General features: G+C 48.3%; 1 protein-coding gene across 1 annotated transcript in view; it reads right to left on the bottom strand.

Moving 5' to 3' along the window:
- The window catches only part of unc5a (unc-5 netrin receptor A), a 717,175-nt gene that overhangs the window by 209,607 nt on the left and 482,107 nt on the right, over window positions 1–25,461 (bottom strand). Inside the window, exon 5 of the mRNA XM_038795643.1 lies at window positions 16,482–16,662. Coding sequence (XP_038651571.1) covers window positions 16,482–16,662 — 181 coding nt within the window. The remainder of the gene's footprint in view (window positions 1–16,481; window positions 16,663–25,461) is intronic.

Genomic DNA, 25,461 nt, shown 5'->3' with positions numbered 1-25,461 from the left:
CATATGAAGGATCTCACAGTCCACCAATGTTAAATGCAGGAGGCAGGTGCCAGTTGGGCATTATGTAAACTTCCCCTGTAATAGCAGTAGCCAGATTTAACAGGTACTAGCTTTGCTCCTCTGATTGGATTCCTACAAGCATAGGGTGACATCTATTGCAAACACATTGCAGTCCAAGCGCCACCACAACAACCAGGCATTTTGTGGGCGGCACGGTAGCACAGTGGTTAGCACAGTTGCTTCATAGCTCCGGGGTCCCTAGTTCGATTCCAGGCTTGGGTCACTGGCTGTGCAGTCTGCCCGTTCTCCCCGTGCCTGCATGAGTTTCCTCCGGGTGCTGTGGTTTCCTCCCACAGTCCAAAGATGTGCAGGTTAGGTGGATTGGCCATGTTAAATTGCCCTGAGGTTAGTGGGGTTACTGGGAAGGGGTGGAGGCGAGGGCTTAATTAGAGTGCTCTTTCCAAGAGCCGGTGCAGCCTCGATAGGCCAAATGGCCTCTATCTGCATTGTAAATTGTATGATTCTAACTAAAAGCTGTTGTGAAGCTGAGGTTCATGCTGACGGGTGCCAGATTTCCTGTGATGATATATTCAGACTACAGTACCTCAGCATTCCAGACCTTTCCCTTCCAGGACATAAAATTTGAGGGTTGGTTTGTAGGAAGGATACCACCACTGCAAACGTGGCTCATAACTCCTGTGAAGAATCCCACCAATGAGCTAACAGAGCAGGGGCTGTTTAGCACACTGGGCTAAATCGCTGACTTTGAAAGCAGACCAAGCAGGCCAGCAGCACGGTTCGATTCCCGTACCAGCCTCCCCGAACAGGTGCTGAAATGTGGCGACTAGGGGCTTTTCACAGTAACTTCATTTGAAGCCTACTCGTGACAATAAGCAATTTTCATTTTTCATTTTCATAATGAGGCCTACATGTCCACTTGGCTTCTAATATCTGCTTCAGATGTCTAAATAGTTCTCCAGCTGTCCTTCATTATGTGCCATTGAGATTATCTAGGATCGTGTGCTGCACTACACAGCAGAGAGGACTGCAGGTTAATGAGAACATTGGGCCTTATCTGAAGATAAGGAGAAATTAGAGGGGGAGAAGAAAAATCAAAATGGGGCACCCATTGCCAGAACGGCCACTCATATCGCTGCCGGTGACTAGTTTGGTGGAGGTCAGTGTCATACTGCAAGGCCACCAATATGGCACATGTCATCCTGTTTCAGTTGGCAGGAATCATCTCTATGTCCATGGTCATAGATCATAGAATTTACAGTACATTGAGTCTGCACCGGCTCTTGGAAAGAGCATCCTACCCAAGTCCACAACTCCACCCTATCCCCATAACCCAGTAACCCCACCCAACACTAAGGGCAATTTTGGACACTTAGGGCAATTTACCACGGCCAATCCACCTAACCTATAAATCTTTGGACTGTGGGAGGAAACAGGAGCACCCGGAGGAAACCCACGCCCACACAGGGAGAACGTGCACACTCCGCACAGACAGTGACCCAAGCTGGGAATCGAACCTGGGATCCTGGAGCTGTGATGCAATTGTGCTAACCACTGTGCTACCGTGCTGTCCTTGACTTTCATGGACTCATTTGAGAGCCACGCTTAATTCTCCATGAAGGCAGTCACTCTCTCCAAGGCAGACAATCTCACCCTTCCCTGTTCCACTCATTCACTAGTCACTGAGTTGGAGTCCTCCACTCCTCCACTGCACATTTAGCATCCTCACTCAATGATGACCTCTGAGTTCAGTACCTCCATCCAAATGAACAGCAAAGCTTGCAGTGAATTGCACTCCCAATGGGCACTCTCTACAACTGTTCCTACAATCAGTGCTGATCAGGCTCAATTGTAAGGTGTGAATCACCAGGTTAAAACACAACTGTCTAAGTGACCAGACCGGAGTACAAGTATTTGCACTGGTGCATGGCTCTATGTGACAGTGCTATCTCAGAAGAAATTGGGTCCTCTGAGTCATTGTCTTTAAAAATAGCCAGTTACTCACGTTCAATTCATAATGTTCCTGGAAGAGAAATGTCCGACTGTTATACCGTCAATTCACTGTGAGATCGTGAGAACGAGTGAACATTAGGCTTTAATATCCATGAACTCGCCTGCCAGAGTCGGCTGCACAAATGAGTGTGTAGCCACCTGGGGTGACCACTGCCCAACACAAAATGGAAGATTGCAAGGAATGCAGGGAAATTGGACATGTTGTAAAGCAAGCAGCTTGCAAAGCGCTTGTATATTCAGACTACTGCAGAAACCAGTTTTGACTGCTGCAGAAACCAGACAGCACTATGAAAAGTAAACAGTTAGCATACTAATGAGGCAATACCGGGCGATCCCCAGATACAATGGAAACAAGTTAAACACAGATCGATACATTCAATGGAAGGCCAGACTTTTCGGCGCTAAAGAAGTCCAAAATAATAAGTCCTAAGAACCGCCCCAGTGATCGAGGAATTGCCCCGCTATTGGGGAATTCAAATCAATCGATTGGGAAGAGACACAATCGATTACGAGAGTATAGAGGGTCCGCTCAGGTGGGCGCAAGACCCTGAGAGGAGTATAAGACAGAGACCGCGACCCCAGCTCTCTCTCTCTGCCAGCCTCTCCTTGACCAGCCAGCCCTCCCAGCAGAACACCGTTGCAGCAGAAGATCCTTGAGGAGGAGAGGTCTGGACAGCAGCCGCCAACAAGTAAGTCACAATGCACGCTACGAGAGTAGACACCCCTGACCCCCTTTAGTCCATAACTACTGGAAGCCTGCGGACCCAGGACAAAGCTAGAAGCTGTTGTTCCCTGATCCGGCAGTCCCCTTGTCCAGATAAGTATTTGGCCTATTAGTGGTAGGATTAGCCTAGTCTTATAGTTTTATATGCATGATTAGTAGATTACTGTAATATAATAAACGTGTCTTGTTTGAACTTACTAATTGGTGTATGGTTTTATTGCTTTGAACTTGACCTTGAAACTTGTGGCGGTATCTTAACGATACCTGGCGACTCCAAAGCTAAGTAACGAAACAGAGCCAAATTGAGTATTAAGCACACTCACCCAGAACGAGCAACAAGTGCCACCCACAGGTGGCCGGACTATATATGGCCCCAGTGAGGGCGGAGCCAGAGGCGGAGCCCACCGGGGTTCCAGTACAGTACCTGGAAGTAGCCTGTATCATCACTTCCAGGTCATGGGTCACATAATTATACAGATAGTACAGACAGATAGTGCAGTTCATGCATTAGGTGACGTACATTCACCACATTCACCCCCTGTTAAAAAAAATCAAGTCAAGCGGGGGTGGCCGGAGTTGCCGACAGGTCCCGGAGTTGTCAGCCAAGATGGAAGCGAGACACCGGAGATGGACGTCCTAGGGAAGAGGAACAAACGATAGTGAGGGGTCTCGTTCGTGACTGTGCAGAGCAGTGATCTAATGGAATGGAGGGTGTCGGGGAGGACCACTTGCCAGTGGGGGGGGGTCGGGAGACTTCTAGACCGGAGGGCCAGAAGGATGGCCTTCCATACCGTCACGTTCTCCCTCTCCACCTGCCCGTTTCCCTGCGGGTTATAGGTCCTAGTCCTGCTTGAGGCGACGCCTTTGCTGAGCAGGTACTAACGCAGCTCATCGCTCATGAACGATGTGCCCCGGTCACTGTGGAAGTAAGCAGGGAAACCGAACAGTGTGAAGATGCTGTGCAGTGCCTTTATCGCAGTGGCCGAGGTCATGTCAGGGCAGGGGACTGCAAAGGGGAAGCGGGAGTACTCGCCTACGACGGTTAGAAAGTATATATTATGGTGGTGCAGGGGAGGGGCCCTTTGAAATCCATACTTAGGCGCTCAAAGGGCAGGGAGGCTTTACCAGGTGGGCCTTGTCTGGCCAGTAGGAGTGCGGTTTGCACTCTGCGTAGACATGGCAGTCCCGGTCATGGTCTTGACCTCCTCAGTGGAGAAGGGCAGATTGTGGGCCTTAATAAAGTGGGTAAGCCGGGTGACCCACGGGTGACAGAGGTAATTGCGGATAGCCCGAAGCCGGTCATCTTGCGCGCTGGCGCATGTGGTGCGGGACAGGGCATCTGGGGGCTTGTTGAGCTTCCCAGGATGTTACTTGATATCATAATTGTAGGTGGAGAGTTCGATCCTCCACCTCAGGATTTGACATTTTTTATTTTGCCCCGTTGTGCGTTGTCAAACATGAAGGCGACCGACCGCTGGTTGGTGAACCTCCTACCGGCTAGGTAGTGTCTCCAGTGCCGCATGGCTTCCACTATGGCTTGTGCTTCCTTTTCAACTGAGGAGTGTTGGATCTTGGAAGCGTGGTGGGTTCCAGAGAAGAATGCTACTGGCCTGCCTGCCTGGTTGAGTGTGGCGCTCAGTACGACGTCTGATGCATCGCGCTCTACCTGAAAGGGGATGGACTCGTCAACCGCGTCCATAGCAGCCTTGGTGATGTCGGCTTTGATGAGGCTGAAGGCCGAGAGGGCCTCAGCCATCAGGGGAAGAGTGGTGGTTTGAATAAGTGGCCGGGCTTTATCCGTATAGTTGGGGACCCACTGGGCGTAGTAGGAGAACAGCCCCAGGCATCGTTTGAGGGCCTTGAGGCTGTGGGGAGCGGGGGGTTCCATGAGGGGGCGCATACAGTAGGGGTCGGGCCCTAGGACTTCGTTCTCCACAACGTAGACGAGTATGGCCAGTCGTGTAGTGTGGAAAACGCACTTCTCTTTGTTATACGTGAGGTTAAGGAATTGGGCGGCCTGGAGGAACCTCTGAAGGTTGGCATCATGGTCCTGATGATCATGGCCGCAGATGGTGACATTGTCCAAGTACGGGTATGTAGCCAGCAAACTGTACTGGTCCACCATTCGGTCCATCGTTCTCTGAAAGACCGAGACCCCTTAGTGATGCCGAAGGGGACCCTGAGGAAGTGGAAGAGTCGGCCGGCTGCTTCGAAGGCAGTGTAGTGGCACTTTCCTGGGCGGATCGGGAGCTGGTGGTAGGCCGACTTCAGATCGAGCGTTGAGAACACACGGTACTGTGCGATTCGGTTGACCATCTCCACAATGCGGTGGAGGGGTTACGCATCCAGTTGTGTGAACCGGTTAATCGTCTGGCTGTAGTCTACAACCATCCGTTTCTTTTTCCCGGTCTGGGTGACCACCGCTTGCGCTCTCCAGGGACTGTTGCTGGCCTCAATAATCCCTTCACTCAACATTCGCTGGACCTCCGACTTGATAAAAGCCGTCTCTTGGGACCTGTACTGGCTGCTCCTGGTGGCAATGGGCTTGCAGTCGGGAATGAGGTTTGCAAAGAGCGAAGGGGGGGAGACCTTGAGGGTCGCGAGGCTGCACACCGTGAGGGGGGTGCAAGGGTCCGCCGAACTGTAGGGTCAGGCTTTGGTGACTGCATTGGAAGTCTAATCCAAGCATTAGGGGGCGCAGAGGTGAGGGAGGACGTACAACTTAAAACGGGCGTACTCGGCACCCTCCATCGCGAGGTTAGCAATACAGTACCCCCGGATTTGGACCGAATGGGATCCGGAGGCAAGGGAGATGGTTTGGGATGCGGGGTAAATGGGAAGGGAGCAGCGCCTTACCATGTCGGGGTGGACAAAGCTCTCCGTGCTCCTGGAGTCGAAAAGGCAGGGGGTCTCGTGCCCGTTGATCCGGACAACCATCATTGAGTTTTTCAAGTGCTTCAGCTGCGACTGGTAGAGAGTAACTTCGCCCAGCTGTGGGTAGCCAGCATGGTCGGCGGTATCGGGGTCACAATATGGCGGCCTCCATGAGTCGCATGTGGCGGGCTGGGTCGAAGATGGCGACCAAGATGGCTGCCCCCACGAGTCGCACATGTCGGTCGGTGTTGGAGTCGGCGGGCAAGATGGCAGCCCCCACGAGTCGCACGAGGCTGATGGCGCGTCTGAAGGGGGCGTTCCGGGCAGGCACGTAGCCAAGTTGCGGGGTCTGCGGGCCTGTGAGTCCACGGATCGGGCCTGGTGAGTGTTCAATTTCTGGGCTTTAGGTAAGCCCAGACAGACTCTGGCGAAGTGTCCCTTTTTCCCACAGTCGCTGCATGTTGCTGTGTGGGCTGGGCGACGCTGCCGGGAGTGTTGACCCTGGCTGCAGAAGTAGCACTGCGGGTCACGGGGAGCACAGGTGCAAAGTCGGGTCCGACGGCGGTCGTGCCGATGGCGTCCACGAGGGGTTCGCCGGGTCAGCGAGTAACGCACTGAGGTTCTGGTAGGCCACCTCTAAAGAGGTAGCTAGCTTTACCGTGTCCTGCAGTCAGTGGTCCCGTTTTCCAGCAAGCGCTGCCTGATATAGTTTGATCGGACCCCAGCCACATAGGTGTCCCGGATCTGTAGGTTCATGAGTTCCTCCGTGATCACATCGCGGTAGCTACAATTCCTCGCGAGTAGGGTCAGTTTTACCAGGTACTCATCTAGAGATTCCCCAGCCCGTTGACGGCGAGTCGTGAGGAGATGTCGGGTGTACACCTTGTTTACAGGCTTCACGAAATGAGCCTTGAGGGTTGCGACGGCCGCCTCATACGTGGCCGTTTTTTCAATCATCCCAGAAACCCAATGGCTCACCCGAGCGTGGATGAGTCACAGCTTGATGGTTTCAGTGGGAGGCGTTGTGAAGGACTAGAAGCAGCGAAGCCAATGTTCGAAGATTTCCTTGGCTTCTGACATGCGCACGCGTCGAGTTCGAGCTTACATGGCTTTAGAGCAGCTTCCATGATGCTGCCGATGGATATTAAATTGTTATACCGTCAATTTACTGTGAGACCGTGAGAATGCGTGAACATTAGGCTTTAATATCCATGAACTCGCCTGCCAGAGTCGGCTGTACAAATGAGTGCCACCCACAGGTGGCCAGACTATATATGGTCCCGGTGAGGGCGGAGCCAGAGGCGGAGCCCACCGGGATTCCAGTACAGTACCTGGAAGTAGCCAGTATCATCACTTCCTGGTCATGGATCACATAATTATACAGACAGTACAGACAGCTCATGCATTAGGTGAAGTACATTCACCACACCTACTTAGTCATGGCATAGCTGCAATCTTAGCAATCACCTTCACTTCTCACTGGCACCACGCTCCCGTGACCCACTTACCTCTCTCAAAGGATTGATCAGTGATCCCTGGTGAAGGCCCGAATGTTCACCAACAGAGGTCACCACTCCCAGTGGCAATGCCAGTACTAGAGAGCTGCCAATTACTGACTGGCCAACAGCCCTGAGGATTTCTGACCTGCCTGGGGTTTAATTCCCTGGGGGATCCATTGTCACCTAGATGTGTGCCGGATTGATTTGAAATGGTGTCAGACTCCCAAAAATGTTTGATGTAAGGTTTCCACCAGTATTACAGCCAGTGGACATGAAGCCTGCCTCAAATATCAAATGCCACCCATGTCTCATCAAAATGGTTGAATGATTTTTGCAACTAAGTTGACAATGATTTCAAAAAGCCTTTAATAAAGTGGCAAAAAATCTGTTACTTAATAAGGTTGAGTCCTAAGGGATTAGAGAGCATATTTTGAGTTGGGTAAAGAATTGTTTGCATTCTTATAGACCGACGATTGTTGTTAATGTTAGTGTGGAAACCTGTTATTAGACTAGTTCCACAGAGGTCAGTATTACGGCTGTTGCTCTTCAGCATTTATTTTCAAAATTAGGATGAATTCATTGAGAGAATAGTTGATATATTTGAAGATAATATAGAGATCTGGGCTGCAATCAGGATCCCAGATGAGAGAACGGGATTATCGGCAGATCTAGATGGGATGAGAAAACGCTACTTAATATAAATAAATAGGACTGAATTCTCCGCCGTCAGGATTCTCCGATTTGCCGGCAGCTCTGGATTTATGGGTAGAGGCTACAATTTCAAAGTTTGCAGGTGATGTGAATCTCGGAATTGCACTGAACACTGAGGAAGATAGTAAACCACATGGGAAAAAGGTAGGCAGGCTGGTGGGAACGGTGGGTATATGGCAGATGAAATTCAATGCAGAACAGAGGGCACGAGAAGTGGTCGATGAGCCGGGAGAGAGGGCAGTCGCCGAGACCGAGGTTGGCATCAGGTGAGGAAGTGAGGCCCCCCTGCGTTGCGGTTCCCCATGGCAAGTGTGTCACCCCCCCCCCCACTACCACCACCACTACCAGCACATCTCCCCGCACGCCCCCTCTCCACCACCACCATCACATCAACCCCCGATACCACTCCCCCCCCACACACACACATCCACCAACCCCTATCCGCCCCAGCCGGTGATACAATCATGCGTCTTGTCTTGTGTCTTGCAGATGCTCCTGCCGATGATGGTATGGGCCTTTCTGGTGTCTACTGCCCCCACCCCAACCAGAACCACATGTGGCTCCGCGGCACTCTAGTCCGGGGAAGATACCAACTTCCCATCACAGCTGTCTCCAACCCCCTCTACCATCCCAGAGACAATCATATTGGTTGGGCGCTTTAGCGAGAAGGCTCCTGGTGTTCACCACATATGTGCTGCAAATCCTGCACCCAGGGTGCACCACAAAGAGTTCAGGAACCGTCGAGTGTGCCAGGATAAAGGCATCAGGCGCAGATGTGCATGATGTGCATCTCATAGTCACACAACAGCTGCACATTCATCAAGTGGAACCCCTTTCAATTTGTGAAGACCGATCTGTCATCTACAGATGCACCGAGGGGGACATGCATCCCGTCGATTACCCCCTGAACTTGGGTCATCTCAGCAATGGCGGCAAACCCCGCTGACCAGGCATTCTGGTGGGCTTGGTCCACATTTAAATTGATGTATTGTGCTGACCAGGCATATAGGGCCTCCGTGATGGTGCAGATGCACCTGTGCACCGTGCTCTGAGATTCAGACAGGTCCCCACACGGCACCTGGAAGGACCCTGCGGCGTAAGAGTCCAAGGCAACCGCAGCCTTGACGGCCAATGGGACCGGGTGTCCTCCCCCATTCCCCTGTCATAGTCAAGTGCACCATGATCTGGCAGATATAGAACATAGAACATACAGTGCAGAAAGAGGCCATTTAGCCCATCGAGTCTGCACTGACCCACTTCAGCCCTCACTTCAACCCTATCCCCTGAACTCAATAATCCCTCCTAAGCTTTTTAGGACACTGAGGGCAAATTATCATTGCCAATCCACCTAACCTGCACGTCTTTGGACTGTGCGAGGAAACCAGAGCACCCGTAGGAAACCCACGCGCACACGGGGAGAACGTGCAGACTCTGCACAGACAGTGACCCAGCAGGGAATCGAACCTGGGACCCTGGCACTGTGAAGCCACAGCACTAACCACTATGCTACCGTGCTGCCCAAATGTCGCAATGCCCCCCTGCTCAGCCGAAGTCTTTAACGGCATGCCCGGTCTGGCAGGTCCTCAAACGGCTCTGCCGGTACACATGAGGCCTCATGCGGTGCCTCCTTCACATCTCCTCTTCATCCTGTTAGACTGTCGGATCTCCATCCTCAGTGACTGCCTTCCTGTGGGGCAGGCTCCACTGCTGCATGGTCTACCTCCTCGAGCAGCTCCAGCTTGTACTGCCTCAGTGCATCCTCCAGGCTGTGGCGACTAGGATATTGTCTGCATGGTGTGAAAGGCAGACTTGTTAGCATGGTGGGTACCTTCGTGCCCAACCAGGCTCAACAGGGCACATGGTGGCCCTGGTTTGTACTGCAGATCCTGCCCCTGCATGCCCCCCCCCCCCCCCCCCCCCCCCTCCCGCAATCCTGGTCCTGTCAGTGCCTTACTGTTGGGGATACTGTGGGCATTGCACTTGGTTGGGCCGCATGATGCCCGGCAGGCATTTGGTGGCTGGTGGTATGGCGGAGGGTGGGGTGCGGGTGTGGTGGGGTAGAGAATGGGGGATGAGGTGCAGGGGGTGGTGGGGTGGGGGCACCCATATGGCCAGTGTCACTCTGCAGAACCAAAGGCCAAAGTGGGTGGTCAGTGGGGTGCGCAGCAAGATGGCTGCCTTCAGGCTATGGCAATGGTGGTCCATGGACAGCACGGTAGCATTGTGGATAGCACAATCACTTCACAGCTCCAAGGTCCCAAGTTCGATTCCGGCTTGGGTCACTGTCTGTGCGGAGTCTGCACACCCTCCCCGTGTGTGCGTGGGTTTCCTCCGGGTACTCCGGTTTCCTCCCACAGTCTAAAGATGTGCAGGTTAGGTGGATTGGCCATGAGAAATTTCCCTTAGTGTCCAAAATTGCCCTTAGTGTTGGGTGGGGGTACTGGGTTATGGGGATAGGGTGGAGGTGTTGACCTTGGGTAGGATGCTCTTTCCAAGAGCCAGTGCAGACTCGATGGGCTGAATGGCCTCCTTCTGCACTGTAAATTCTATGTAAAAAGAAAATCTATGCCTGGACACTCCGGTCCTGTGGGGGATACCCCAGATCCACAGTCCATCCCCTGGTCGCCCTCCACGCCCCCAACCTCCCCCGGCCCTGGTGAACCCCCTCTAGCCAGCCCATCCAGTGTTGGATCCGGCAACCCAGTTCACGCCTCTGCATCTCCTACCTCCTCTCACTCCCTCATCAGTTAGGCTCCTGTTTCCTGATTTTTAAAAGCACAAGTGAACCTCGCCATCGGGAATTTCCTCCAGTGGAGGTGGAGGATCACAGAGGCCAAGGTGAATACCAGGTCAGGCCCGCTAATGATATGCAAACGGCGTTTACTGTATGTGCTGAGTGGAACGCACGTTGAGGCACTGAAGAATTACGATTTGGCGTGAACCTGGCAACGGCCCCGATTTCGGCATCAAGACCCATTCTCTGCCCAGTCGCATTCCCGATTTTGGCTTCGGCTGAAGGGAGAATCCACCCGGGATGTTTTTGAAAGTGGCAGGACAGGTTCACAAAGCAGCTAATAAAGCATATTGGATCCTAAGCTTTATAAATAGGGGTGTAGAGTATAAAAACCAGGAAGTTATGACAAACCTATATAACACATTATTGTGACACCAGATGGAGTATTTTGTGTGAAAGCTTTTGTTAGGATACAAAAGTTATTTACCAGAGATGGTTCCAGGGATGAGGGATTACATTTACATGGATAGACTGCAGAAGCTGAGATTGTCCTTCAGACTGAGAAGGCCATGAGGAGATTTAATAGAGGTGTTGAAAATTGTAAAGAGTTTTGAAAGTAAATTAAAATAAGCTGGTTCCAATGGCTGGAAGATCGATAACCTGAGGCCACAGATTTAACCAGGGCAATTGGCCAAAGAAAACACAGGTGATATAAGGGAAACTATTTTAAGCGATGTGTAGTTAGGTTTTGAAATTCAGTGTTTGACGTGGCAATGGATGCAGATTTAACAGTCAATTTCGAAAGGGAATTGAACAAATGTTGAAGGATGAAGGATTGCAGGGATATCAGCAAAAAGCAGGAGGTGGGACTAATTAGCTTGCCGTTCGAAGGAGCTAGCACCACTCAAGAGGCTGAATGGCTTTGTTCACTGCTCTACTGTTCTATAATTCTATGATAAGCTGCACCATGATAATATGGGGCAAGTTTGATTGGACAGCTGACCTTTTCCTTCCTTCATTTTTGTATGTTCATTTTTGTTGAACACAGCACACAGTATAATAATCCCCACCAAATGATTACATTTTAAGTACAATCGGACAATCTAAATGATGATTTCTCCTTCTCATGCATATGAAATACTCTAGTGCAGAGAATATTAAAATGAATAATTTGCTGTAACTGGTTATTTCATTAGTATTCTTTTTAACAAAGCAGTAACTAGGGTCTGTTTAATAATGGGCAGTGAGTGTGCCAGCTGCATTATTGGCATTAATGGTGATGAAGAGGAAATATTATTTTTTCTCCATCATTTTATGCTTCTGGCAGCAGGCACTGAATGGGTATAAGTCACTGGCAGGTTTTCTGCAGAGATAACATTTGAAACCAATTGTGTGTTCTTCATTCGTTCACTGAGAATTTATAGTTTGATTTTTCCAAATTCAGATTGATCATGGAAAATGTTTAAGTATACAGACAAAGGCAAAATATTCCCCTGCTCTTCTAGAATGTTATTTTTCCTGCAATCTTGGTAAGTGATGGATAAAAGCAAGACGCAACAGTGCGAGAGGCATTTATAAAGAAAAGGGTTTTTATTTGTAAATATAGTTCAAAACGTATTTACAACCTACCACTTTGTGATCCAAAGACTCTCAGATCCATAAAAATCTAATGTTCATCTGTTTGCCATGGCAGTCTGGTTTCATGTGCTTACTTTCCTGATCTGATATTCTGCATCGAGTGCACATCTGACTACCTAATGTACATTCATGCTGCTTGATTGAATATAGGAGAATTTTGATCACTGGTGTCCTCGTGACAGTCGAAGTTTTAAAGATGCAGAAAGGGAGTTTGCATCTGTTCAGCCTGGCAGAAAATTGGTAGAAAGTGGATTGCACCCATCCTGTTCTGGGGAAACGTACATGGTCAGCCTAGAAGTACAAGATTAGCACCTAGAATTCCGATGAGCAATACTTATGTCGTTTCCCATAGACTATATTTAGCAATTCATGAGATCGCCTCAGAAATTGAAAAACACCTGACTCCGATTCTAATAGGACGTCTTTGACATCCCTCTTTGTAGTAAGAAGACAATAAAGGCTGGATTTCATGCTAATCCGCTGGCAGGGAGTGGGAGCGGGCGGAGTGAAGGTGTAGCGGGAATACATAAAGACCAGCAGTGGCCTACTTACTTACACTGCACACCGCCACGCTCTCTGAAATTTCACAGGGTGGGGTTGAGCCAGATGACTCACCTGCACCTGGGCCTATTGAAGCTCTTAAGTGGTCAATTAATGGTCACATAAGGTCCTCATCCCAGCAGCGCCGGTGTGGTGGGAGAGGCACATGCCACGCGAAAAGCTGAGCAGCTTTGGTTGCATGGGCTGATGTCGGGCAAGGAAAGGGTGGGGGACCTCCTGTGCAGGCCTTCTGGGCCAATTAGGGTATTCTCCAAAAGGCTATTTCCCACGCCCCTGTTAATCCATCCCCTTAGTCTCCTCCCCTCCCACCCCTCCTTCCCCCTCACTGAGACCCCAACCTGACTTACCTCAGCTACTCGGCATGGTGGGACTTGTCATGTTAGAGTACCTTTAAGAATTGGGTGTTTAAGAAATGTACCTTTAAGAAATTGGTGTTTATCAGTGGTGTCAGAATGTGGGTGGAGCTGGGCTGTCTGGCAGCTCTTTACTTTTGTTTTAAGCTGTTTGCTGCAGGGTGTGTTTTAGTTTCATTTTCAGAGCTCGATAGCTGCAGTCACAGCCAGAAGATGTATGAGTCACTCTCTGTAATCTAAAAACTGTAAATCAATCCTTTGGTGATTTAAAACTAGTAACTGCTCTCAGTAGTGATTTTAACCTGATGTGCTTCTGTTAAAATTTCCTTTTTAAGTCTTATGGATGTTAAAAGGACAGCTTAAGGATTACTTATTGTTGTATTCTTTGGGGGTTGTATTTGAATTAATGGTTGCTAATATGTTCACCGTCTGTTTTAAAAAGGTTAACTTAATTTCAAAGAATAAACATTGTTTTGCTTTAAAAAATGCTTTTCCATTTCAGCTGTACCATACCTGTAGAGTGGGCCGTGTGCTCCCCATACCACAATCTATTAAAAGTTGTGGGTCAGGTGAACTCCATGCTACACTTTGGGGTTCTCTAAACCCTGGCCCATAACAGACTGTGTGTCGTTCCAGTGTGGCCAGTGCACCCATTAACTCTGCTGTGACTACAGAGCTATTGGCCATCCAATTCACTGGCAGCTCTCTAAGGTGGGAGTTCTACCCGATAAAGGGTCAAAAAACTCAAATTAAATCAATTAATGCTATTGCCAAATTTAAATTTTCGTGGGGCTAATACCAGGATCATGGGCAGGCTCCCCAAACATTTTTCGCCAGTGGCAATGGCAACATTATCCCCTATAAAATCCAACCCCATGACACTTTTTTTGCAAACAGTTTTTTGCAACAGAAAGGAAGGGCAAGCAGTCAGGTTCTTTTCAGATGAAGAGGTCACATATGTTGGAGCAACAGTGAAAAGTCACCTTGTTTAAGCCAAATAAGCTGACGCAGTGATGTGAGAAGTTTGTGGGACGCTTTGTAAGTTTTGCCATAAGTGGTACTCTGAATAAAGTGTGCTTGATACAAATTATCATGTTCATCTTATTACAAAAGAAAATAGCTTATCAACTCATATCAGACCTTACCCTACCAAAAGATTCTGAGGAATAAATTTGGAGTAATTGAAGCAATATACCAGTGAAAGTCAAATATTCAGTTCATATCACAAGATGGTACTATTACTACATCCTCAGGTTATTCATTGCCAGTCAGCTGCTGTAAAAAAGATACTGCGATTACACATAGGAATAAATAACACCACTGAACCACGGAAAGATAAGTGTAGCACATTCAAATTCACAACACACACTATCAATTAAAACAGCTCAAATTTAAAAAATTACCAAATATTCATGTGCAGTGTAATTAGACAGCATTGTTGATGAGTACAGTGAGATCAACATATTGGCAGGGGTCATTAGCAAGGATGGAGGACTAACTAAACTAAAAGAGTGTGTCGGGATAAATGGTCATTTTCAGGATGGTAAACTGTAACCAGTGGAGTGCCCCAGTGATCACTGTTGGGGCATCAACTTTTTATGATTTATATTAATGACTGGGATGAATGGACGACTATATTGTAGCCAAATTTTCTGACAATATGAAGTTAAGTAGGACAGCAAGTTGTGAGGAGAATACAAAGAGTCTACAGAGGAATATAAATAGGTTGAAAGTCCTTGCATATTAAAAAGTATGCAGGTACAACTAGGAAGGCAAATGCCATGTAGGCCTTCACTGCAAAGGGATGAAGTATAAAAGTAGGTATTGTTACAACACATAGAATATACACAAAGAATATACTGTCACGTTACTTAAGGAGTGACATATTTGCACTGAAGTAGTTCAAAGGAGGTTCACTTAACTGGGGCGGGATTCTCCAAACCCCCGCCGGGTCGGAGAATCGCTGGGGCCGGCATGAATCCTGCCCCCGCCGGCTCCCAAAGTCTCCGGCACCAGAGATTCAGCGGGAGCGGGAATCGCGCCGCGTCTGTTGGCGGGCTCCCCCCCCCCGGCGATTCTCCGGCCCGCGGTGGGCCGAAGTCCCGCCGCTGTCATGCCGGTCCCGCCGGCGTGAATCAAACCACCTACCTTACCGGCGGGACCAGGCGGCGTGGGCGGGCTCCGGGGTCCTGGGGGGACGCGGGGCGATCTGGCCCCGGGGGGTGCCCCCACGATGGCCTGGCCCGCAATCGGGGCCCACTGATCGGCGGGCGGGCCTGTGCCGTGGGGGCACTCTTTTCCTTCCGCCTTCGCCATAGTCTTCACGATGGCAGAGGCAGAAGTGACCCCCTCCCCTGCGCATGCGCGGGGATGACGTCAGCAGCCGCTGACGCTCCGGCGCATGCGCGGACCTCCGGCGGCCGGCGAAGTCCCTTTGGCCCCAGCTGGCATGGCGCCAAAGGCCGTTCCCGCCAGCCGATGGGGCGCCAACCACTCCGGAGCGGGCCTAGCCCCTCAATGTTAGGGCTTGGCCCCTAAAGGTGCGGAGACTTCCACACCTTTGGGGCGGCCCACCGCCAGAGTGGTTCATGCCACTCCATCCCGCCGGGACCCCCCGCCACGCCGGGTGGGGTAGAATCCCGTCCCTGATTCGTGAGTTCAGGGATTTGTCTGATGAGGGAAGGTAAAGCAGACTGAGCCTTCACTCGTGACAGAGTAGATGCTGAAAGGGTGCCTCCCTTCGGAGGGAAATCTAGAAGTAAGGAGCACAGTTTCAAATTATGGATGAGGAGGATGAGGAGGAAGTTCTGCTCTCAGAGGGTCATTAGTGTTTGGAATTCTCTTCCCTAGAGAGCAGTGGAGGTTGGGTAATCAAATATATTCAAAACTAAGTTAGATAAGTTTTTGGTTGACAAAAGAGTCGACGGTTATAAGCCAGTTCAAGGGGCTGAGTGGCCTACTCCTGCTCTTACTTCTTTTATTCAACTCCTATAATCTGAGGAATAGTTCTGAGGAAATTTTACGATAATTTTCAAATATTTAGTTTTAGTAGTCTTTTTGTGTTTGCTAGACTTGCAATCTCAAAGACAGTCACGTACGTCAGATATGATGAGTGGGCATCACAATTGCATTATACATGCTGCGTAAGTAGTGGTATATTTTTAACTGATGTCATAATGCCAACATTGCATTTTAAGTGATGCTCTGTTCATGTGAACAGTTTAAGAGATACACAAGAAGCTTATATTTGACAGTAGGATATGCTCAATTTCAACAATTATAATTTTTATAGCTCCATTCTTGAATAAAACAGTTGTGGAAACTTTCTATTAACAATAAACATAGAATCTTGTTACCATATGTTGTTATAGCTGCAGTTGCACTTCTGCGCCTGGCTATAATATTCTTCGCCACACAGGTATAATTTGCTGTGTCTGACAGTCGAGCTTCTTTGATGATCAAGTTATGGTCCAAGGTAATGTAAAAGTTTGGATCTTGAGCTGGGTCAATCACTTCTTCGTTCTTCAACCATTCCACCTTCCAAAACAAATTTTGTGAATTCCACAGACAAGAAAGGGAATATTTTACAAAACAGCAGACCCAGTGCAGATTGGAGAAATGACACAGAGGTGAGCATGATTGAGCCACAGCATTTTCAGTTTTCTAGCAATTCATTTCACCACCACATTTTTGGAAGCATGTGGATTGAGACGCTCACCTCTGCAGCCAATTCTCTGATTAGCTCTTTTTTCAAGCAAGGATCTGCATGGGAACACACTTCACCAAATTTACTTTAGTAGCTGTTGAAAAATGTATTGTTACCAACCATGGTTTTTATTAGTTTTTATATATATTATATATAAAAATATTAAGGGGGTCAGTTTAGCTCAGTTGGCTGGACAGCTGGTTCGTGATGCACAGCAAGGCCAACAGCGTGGGTTTAATTCCCATAGTGGCTGAGGTTATCCAGGAAAGCCCTGCCTTCTCAATCTTGCCCCTCACCTGAGGTGTGGTGATCCTCAGGTTAAATCACCACCAGTCAGCTCTCCTCCTCAAAGGGAAATTCAGATTACTTTATGCTTTTAACAGCAGACATGGATCTCCCTGGTTATTGCTCACACTTCAACAGATAATATGCTGTTTTATGAAGTTTAAGGATTTGGCAGGTATTTTCAACATTAACCCAATACAGATCTGAGTCTGTAGCACAACAGGATCAGTGTTAATAATTGTACACAGATGCAACATTTTGTAATACAGACAAATGTTAACAGTTTTCTCGAAGTTTCAGAAATATACAGTGATAATCATGAGGGATTTTAATCTGCATATAAACTGTAAAATTCAGGTGGGAAAAGGTAGCCTAGATGAGGAACTCATAGGATGTTTTCAGGATAGTTTCTTATAACAGCACGTTCTGGTGACAACCAGCGAGCTGGCTATATTGGATATGGTATTAATTAATTAATGATACTGAAGGTGCCTCTAATTAGTGGCGATCAAAATATGATTTAATTTTACCTTCAGTTTGAGGGAGAAAAGAGTGGGTCTAAGACGAATGTTTTAAATGTTTAAACTGAAATAAGGGCAATTATGAGGGCATGAAAGCACAGCTAGCTGAAGTGAAGTGGCAAATTTGGTTAAGGGATAGGTCAATAGAAATGCAATGACAGATTTTTCAGGAGATAGTTCAGAATATATTCCAACGAGAAAAAAAAAATCACAGGGGTGGACCCACCATCTGTGGTGAACTAAAGTAAGAAGTCTTACAACACCAGGTTAAAGTACAACAGGTTTGTTTCGAAACACTAGCTTTCGGAGCACTGCTCCTTCCTCAGGTGAATGAAGAGGTGGGTTCTAGAAACATATATATAGACAAAGTCAATGATGCAAAACGATACTTTGAATGCGAGTCTTTGCAGGTAATTAAGCCGGCATCTCCACATCAGAACTAAAGTAAAAGATAGCATCAAACCTCAAGAAAAAGCATATAATTGCGTAAATTGTATCAAGATGAGTGGCAGATCAGAATATTACAGGGTATCAAAAACAATAAAGAATAACTAAAATATATTCCAACTATATTCACTTTGAGTATTGAAAGACTCATCAAACCCAGTTTGTCTGTTGGCTTTGTTCCTTTCACAGGATGTTTTCAGTTCCAGGCAGTCAGATCCTGCATCCATGTGGCAATGAAAGCACAATCAGGCCATCCAGGTGCATTTGTCTGTCAGAGGGCTTAAAGTTTAGCTGGTCTGTGATCACTGCAACAAGATAATACAAGTCTGTGCATGACATTCAGGGAGCTGTTCCGATTCTTTCATCCTTTGGCAGTCTCAGATTTCACAGGTATTTTGGCTGTGTGGAATTTATACTTTGTCCCTGTGCCTGCATGTGTTTCCTCTGAGTGCTCCCACAGTCCAAAGATGTGCAGGTTAGGTGTATTGGCCATGCTAAATTGCCCCTCAGTGTCCAAAGATGTGCAGCTTTGATGGGATTATGTGGCTAGGTTGGGAGAGTGGGCCTAGGTATGATGCTCTTTCCGAGGGTCGGTGCAGACTCGATGGGTGGAATGGCCTCATTCAACACTGCAGGAATTCAATTGTTCTCTTCACCAAATAGCTTCAAAGGTTGGTTCAGGAAGAGAAAGGATATATATTCAAGACCTGGCTTATAGTCCCAGTAAAGAACCCCACCATGGAGGCACCGCAAACAGACAACCGGAGCCATGTTACCACTAAGAAAACAATGGAGCAAGCCATTAGAACATAGAACATAGAACATTACAGCGCAGTACAGGCCCTTCGGCCCTCGATGTTGCGCCAACCTGTGAAACCCCTCTAAAGCCCATCTACACTATTCCCTTATCGTCCATATGCCTATCCAATGACCATTTGAATGCGTTTAGTGTTGGCGAGTCCACGACTGTTGCAGGCAGGACATTCCGCGCCCTTACTACTCTCTGAGTAAAGAATCTAGCTCTGATATCTGTCCTAGATCTATCTCCCCTCAATTTAAAGCTATGTCCCCTCATGCTGGACATCACCATCCGAGGAAAAAGACTCTCAATGTCCACCCTATCTAATCCTCTGATCATCTTGTATGCCTCAATTAAGTCACCTCTTAACCTTCTTCTCTCTAACGAAAACAGCCTCAAGTCCTTCAGCCTTTCCTCGTAAGATCTTCCCTCCATACCAGGCAACATCCTTGTAAATCTCCTCTGCACCCTTTCCAATGCTTCCACATCCTTCCTATAATGCGGCGACGAGAACTACACGCAATACTCCAAATGCGGCCGCACCAGAATTTTGTACAACTGCAACATGACCTCATGGCTCCGAAACTCAACTCCTCTACCAATGAAAGCTAACACACCGTATGCCTTCTTAACAACCCTCTTAACCTGGGTGGCAACTTTCAGGGATCTATGGACATGGACACCGAAAACTCTCTGCTCGTCGACACTACCAAGAATCTTACCATTAGCCCAGTACTCTGCCTTCCTGTTATTCCTTCCAAAATGAATCACCTCACACTTTTCTGCATTAAACTCCATTTGCCACCTGTCAGCCCAGCTCTGCAGCTTATCTATGTCCCTCTGTAACTTGTAACATCCTTCTGCACTGTCCACAACTCTACCGACTTTAGTGTCATCTGCAAATTTACTCACCCGTCCTTCTACGCCCTCCTCCAGGTCATTTATAAAAATGACAAACAGCAACGGCTCCAAAACAGATCCTTGTGGCACACCACTAGTAACTGGACACCAGTCAGAGCATTTCCAATCTACCACCACTCTTTGTCTTCTATCAGCTAGCCAATTTCTGATCCAAACTGCTAAATCACCCTGAATCCCATGCCTCTGTATTTTCGGCAATAGCCTACCGTGGGGAACCTTATCAAACGCTTTACTGAAATCCATATACACCACATCAACTGCTTTACCCTCATCCACCTGTTTGGTCACCTTCTCGAAAACTCAATAAGGTTTGTGAGGCACGACCTACCCTTCACAAAACCATGTTGACTATCTCTAATCAAATTATTCCTTTCCAGATGATTATACATCCTATCTCTTATAAACCTTTCCAAGACTTTTCCCAGAACAGAAGTAAGGCTCACTGGTCTATTAGTTGAAGAAGGAGGAGAAAGGGAATGAGGAGGAGTATGCTATTGTGCAGGCCATGTCTGAAGCTGCACACCTGCCTGCCAGAGAAACCCTCATCCAGTCACAGTACATCTGAGAGATTTGCTCGCTCCACTGAAAACCTCCCATCAAGACCCCTTTGTAACCCCCACCTCCCCTCCGACCCCCCACCTCCCCTCTGACCCCCCACCCTCACAAGCAAACCTCCTGCCTACAGTCAGCCAGTCACACAGCACCTTTCCTCCTCATCGAGATTGATCATGCCATTCACTAGATGTTAATAATCAGGGTCCTTGGGGAATGCAATAGAGGCCATGACTGCAAATAGTTCACTTGAACTCATTCCTTCATTCAAAAATACATAATGGAAAAGGAACAATGTAAGAAGAACTTGGGTGATTTCCTTTCTGCGTCAAGACATTTTGTTGATACACTTTCTACACCTTCTACATGGTGCTACTCCTGTGGCTTCATCACAGCTACAACAGGCTGTTCATTTCCTTGCTTTGACACAAGACGCCCATGGTGGACGATGTCCACTAGCTTTTGCAGTCTGCCTTGGCCCTGCCAAAAGACTGCCACACCTGCACCTGGACGGGCTCAGTCATCAGGCAGAACGCAGGGTGTGCCTGTCTGTCAATGAGGGTGGGGAGAGCAAAAGCTGTGAAGAGGGGTTCCTCGAGAACAACCCTCACTGCCATCTGCCCACTCTCCAAGCACCCACTCAGGGCACATCTGCACTTCCCTGCTCACCAAGACTTGGCTCCATGTCCATGTGGCATTCAGCCACCAATGTGAGGCTTCAGTTGGTACTTTATAAACTGGCAGCCAGTGTGTGTAGGCCATTGGCTTGAGCCAATATGTAATCAATAACCTGTTGTCTCTGTCTCACCATGAAGATTTTCAATGAAGGTGATTATCAGTGCAAATTCTTAAGGCTTCATAGCCCTCATGCTTGATACAAACTTTTCTATTTTATGTGGAAAAGTGGCATTGCCTCTGAAAATTCTGACAGGAGATCACATATTGCCCATAATACAGCCCACAATACACGTTTAGTATAAGACTCACGAGGCTCAGCATTTGTTTCCAGCTGAGCAAACAGTGTCAGTGATTCCCAATTGCTTTTCCTGTCTTCAGCACCAGCTCCTGCTCACTTGGGATGTGTTTCTATCTCTCCATCTGAGAAGCTGCATCCATTGAAGTGTGTGTGCATCTGTTATAATGGAGAATGCGCAGGACTCATGTGACAGCATGCTCAGAGTACTGGGGCGCGATTTTCCCAATGGGAGACTAAGTGCCGACGCCAGAGTGAAAGCCGGAGTATTTCACTCCGGCTTCGGAGGCCGCTCCTCGCCCCCTATTCTCCCTCCCCCAGGGGGCTAGGAGCGGCGCCGCGTCAAATACGCACGCCGGGCCTTGGTGCCCGCGTCAAAGCGGCGCTGCCTAAATGACGCGGCCGGCGGCGCTTAAATTACGTCACTCGCGCATGCGCAGGTTGGCCGGCGCCAACCCGCGCATGCGCGGTTGCCGTCCTCCCCGCGGGCGCCCCGCAAGAATGGAGCATTGATCTTCCGGGGCGGCGGAGGGAAAAGAGTGCGTCTTTTAGAGACGCCGGCCCGCCGATCGGTGGGCACCGATCACGGGCCAGACCCCCACTGAGCACCCCCCTGGTGCTCGATCCTCCCTCCCCTCCCCCCCCCCCACAGGCCGCACACGCAGTGTTCCCGCGCTGTTCACGCTGGCAGCGACCAGGTGTGGTTGGCGCCGGCGTGAACCGGTCGGATAGGGCAGGCCGCTTGGCCCATCCGGGCCGGAGAATCGCCGCTCGACCGTTAGAAATGGCGAGCGGCGATTCTCCGAGCGGCCTGTCGTAAAACGTGACACACCGTTTTGGGGGGCTGGGAGAATCGCATGGGGGTGCCAGGGTGGCGTGGCGGGAATCGCCCGGCATTCCCACGACTCCCACGGGCGTGGGGGTTGGAGAATCGCGCCCCTGGTTCTTCCCTGAGGGCTCATCCCTCATCTCATCTACTGGCACAACCAATGCACCCATGGGAGCCGATAGACATGAGTTAGTGGTGAACCTAAGTGAACTTGGATTCCAAGTTAGCAATATGCATATCATGACATTTAATGTATTGCTGACAACAAATCAACTCTGGTGAAGTTAAGTGCCAGGTGTTGGTGTGCTGACTAATGCTGTTATCATATATTGGTCACCCCCCATCTCTCCATTGTCAATTATCAATATAGGTTCCACCCTATACATCTCCAGGATTTCCTTCTCCATCAGGGTGCTCATGGCTGCAGCTCTAACCCAATCCTCAGCGCTGGAGTTGTGGACTCACTTCTACAATGAGAAAAGTCAGAAAGTTAGATGTTTGAGGAGTTAACTAACTGCTGAGGCTGGAGGATAAACAATTGAGCAGAGTGACTGAGGAATAGGCGTAAGGGGGTAATTGGTTGAGGTTGGGTATGAGTGCTATTTGTTGAGATGGAGATGGGAAGAGGAAACAGGAGAGAGTGGAATGTGTGTGACAACAAGGGGTGTTGGTCCAAAGAGTGCTGTGCAGGAGAATGCTAGAAAGGTGAGGGAGTAATGGCTGCCAGCTGAGAGTTTTGGGCCACTCACCTTGCCCAACCTCATGCAGGTCATTAAACCTTTTCCAGCATCTGATCCAGTTCCTTGACATCGCCTTTCAGCTCCTGCCAGCCTCTGAGGCTATCTAGCTTCTTCCTGCTTCCCTCAGGAAAGAGGGCTTCTCATTGTGCGCTCACTACAGCAATGATCACCTCAAGGAATGCGTCTGAGAAGAGGGTGGGGGGATATGGTGTTGGAGGGGTGGCGGGGCAGCATTTTCATATCTTCCGTCCATTCGGGTGGGTCTTTGTTCCTCCTCAGTTGTGTCCTGAATGTTGCAATCGCTGCTGCTATTGTGAGTTCTGCCAGGATCCTTTTTCAGAGAGATCCTTCACTGCTTGTTCAGGCACATCATCCCACCCACACACCCTTATTGGACAGAGAAATCAGTTAATTAGGTTTCCAACCCAAAAATAATCTCACCATTCTGGCAGGGGCTGAGTCAAGAGTTGTAATCCTGCTGTTATAGGAGTGTTATCGACTTCTTTGAAATAGAAAATATTACCAATTAAACTATTCATTGATGACTTGTTAGGTAAAGGAAATCTAGAGAGTCCATCAGCGCACCCATGAGGATTTGATTGAAGGTACTTTAGTGTATATTTATGTGCTGACAACAGCCAAGCCCATTTCTCCATCTGGCTCGCTTCTAGAAATGTGGCTTTACTGTCGTTGTCAGTGGTCGATGACCCGTCAGTAAATTTCCTTCCATTTCGGTATTAGTGAAAATGTTACCAAACATGCCAAGAGGTTTCTTCTCTACCTGTGCATAGTTTATGTTTGCTTTGTTCAAGGATATTGATGCAAACATTATTGGCTTCTCTTCACCATTGGACATTATGTGAGAAACCGCTGCTCCCCACCCCATAAGGTAATGCGACGCAAGCCAGTTACAAGGGTAACTTTGGACCAAAGCGCATCAGGACTTCCGACTTTAGTTGTGCCTCTTTACTTGCACTGATCCGCCCATTTCCATTTTCTGCTTTGACACAGTAAGTTGTGTAATGACTTGAGAATAGTTGCTACATTATGGACGAACCTTCCATAATAGTTTAATGAGCCCAAAAACACTCAAAGTTAATTTACGTTTTGAGGTGCAGGTCCATCAGTCATGGCTTTTACTTTTGAAGGCGATTTGTGCAACCCCTTTCTCTATGTCATGCGCCAGGTATACAATGGAACATTTTCAGAATTCACATTTATCCTTCCATACTTACAGTCTGTAACCTTCTAGTCTCTGGACTCTGGAATGTAGCATCTAAATTTTGAAGATGCTCTTTTCGTTGCGCCCATAATGGCCAGTACGTTCAATGACAGTTTGTCATCTGACTGTGACTCTGGTCCCTTTTTGCTCACTTTTCTTATCACATGGATACTCTTCCCTCTATTCGATGTATTTGGTTCTTGTTGGAAACTTGTTGCTTCTTCCTCCTGCACGCACGTTTGATGTGCCCTTTTTACCACATTTCTTTCATTTTGCATCATTATTCCATCAATCAGTTTCCGTGTGCCCAGCTACTGCACATCAATGGCAATTTCTAACCTGTATCTGTGTTCGGGTCTCAGCTGACATTTTATGGATTTAAGTGCCTGAACTTAATTATTGCACTTGCTTAGCTGCTAGTTCCATAGAGATTGCGAGTTCTAAAGCCTTCGTTAGGTCTAAGTTGCTTTCTGTTAACAGCCTTTTTTGGATAGTTTCACTTCCTAACACACATACATGGGTCTGTTTCTAACGGTGTTGTTCAAGTCATTCCAAATTCACAGTATTCAGCTAATTTCTTCACCGCAGTTATTAGCTGTGTGATTGTTTCATCTACTTGCTGGTTACGTTTGTAGAACCTGAACATTTTGCCGATGACCAACGGTTTAGGTGAGAAATTAAATTTCAATATCTCCACAATCTTACCGTAAGTTTTTGAGCTTGTTTTTTCTGGTCCCCCAGACTTTGAGGAGGTTCAAATATTCACCCCTCCCTCCCCATTGTGCTGAGCGAAGTCGTGATTACTATGTCCACCGCATGGGCAAAGTATTTGAGTCTTTCAGTGTATGAGCTTATCATACGATCCCATGGTGTGAAAACTCCCACCATTTTACCATGGGAAGGCTTGCGTAAGCACAAATGTGTCACAAATGTTTTAGCGCTACTTTATTTTTTTTCTCCTTTCAAGCAAGGTAACCCTGAGCTCAGCCTGTTCCTTTCCGCATTTTGTCTCCTTATCTGAGGAAGGATGTTCTTGCTATAGAGGGAATGCAGAGAAGGTTTACCAGACTGATTCCTGGGATGGCAAGATGAAATGAAATGAAAAATGAAAATCGCTTATTGTCACGAGTAGGCTTCAATGAAGTTACTGTGAAAAGCCCCTCGTCGCCACATACTGGCGCCTGTCCGGGGAGGCTGGTACGGGAATCGAACAGTGCTGCTGGCCTGCTTGGTCTGCTTGAAAAGCCAGCGATTTAGCTCAGTGTGCTAAACCAGCATATGAGGAGAGATTGAGTTGGTTAGGATTGTTTCCCCTGGAGTTCAGAAGAATGGAGGGGAGGA

Source organism: Scyliorhinus canicula, chromosome 4 (genome assembly GCF_902713615.1).
Source record: "Scyliorhinus canicula chromosome 4, sScyCan1.1, whole genome shotgun sequence".
In the NCBI taxonomy this organism is placed as follows: Eukaryota; Metazoa; Chordata; class Chondrichthyes; order Carcharhiniformes; family Scyliorhinidae; genus Scyliorhinus; species Scyliorhinus canicula.
Note: the sequence above shows the minus strand (reverse complement) of the source record. Positions and strands in the feature narration are given on the sequence as shown.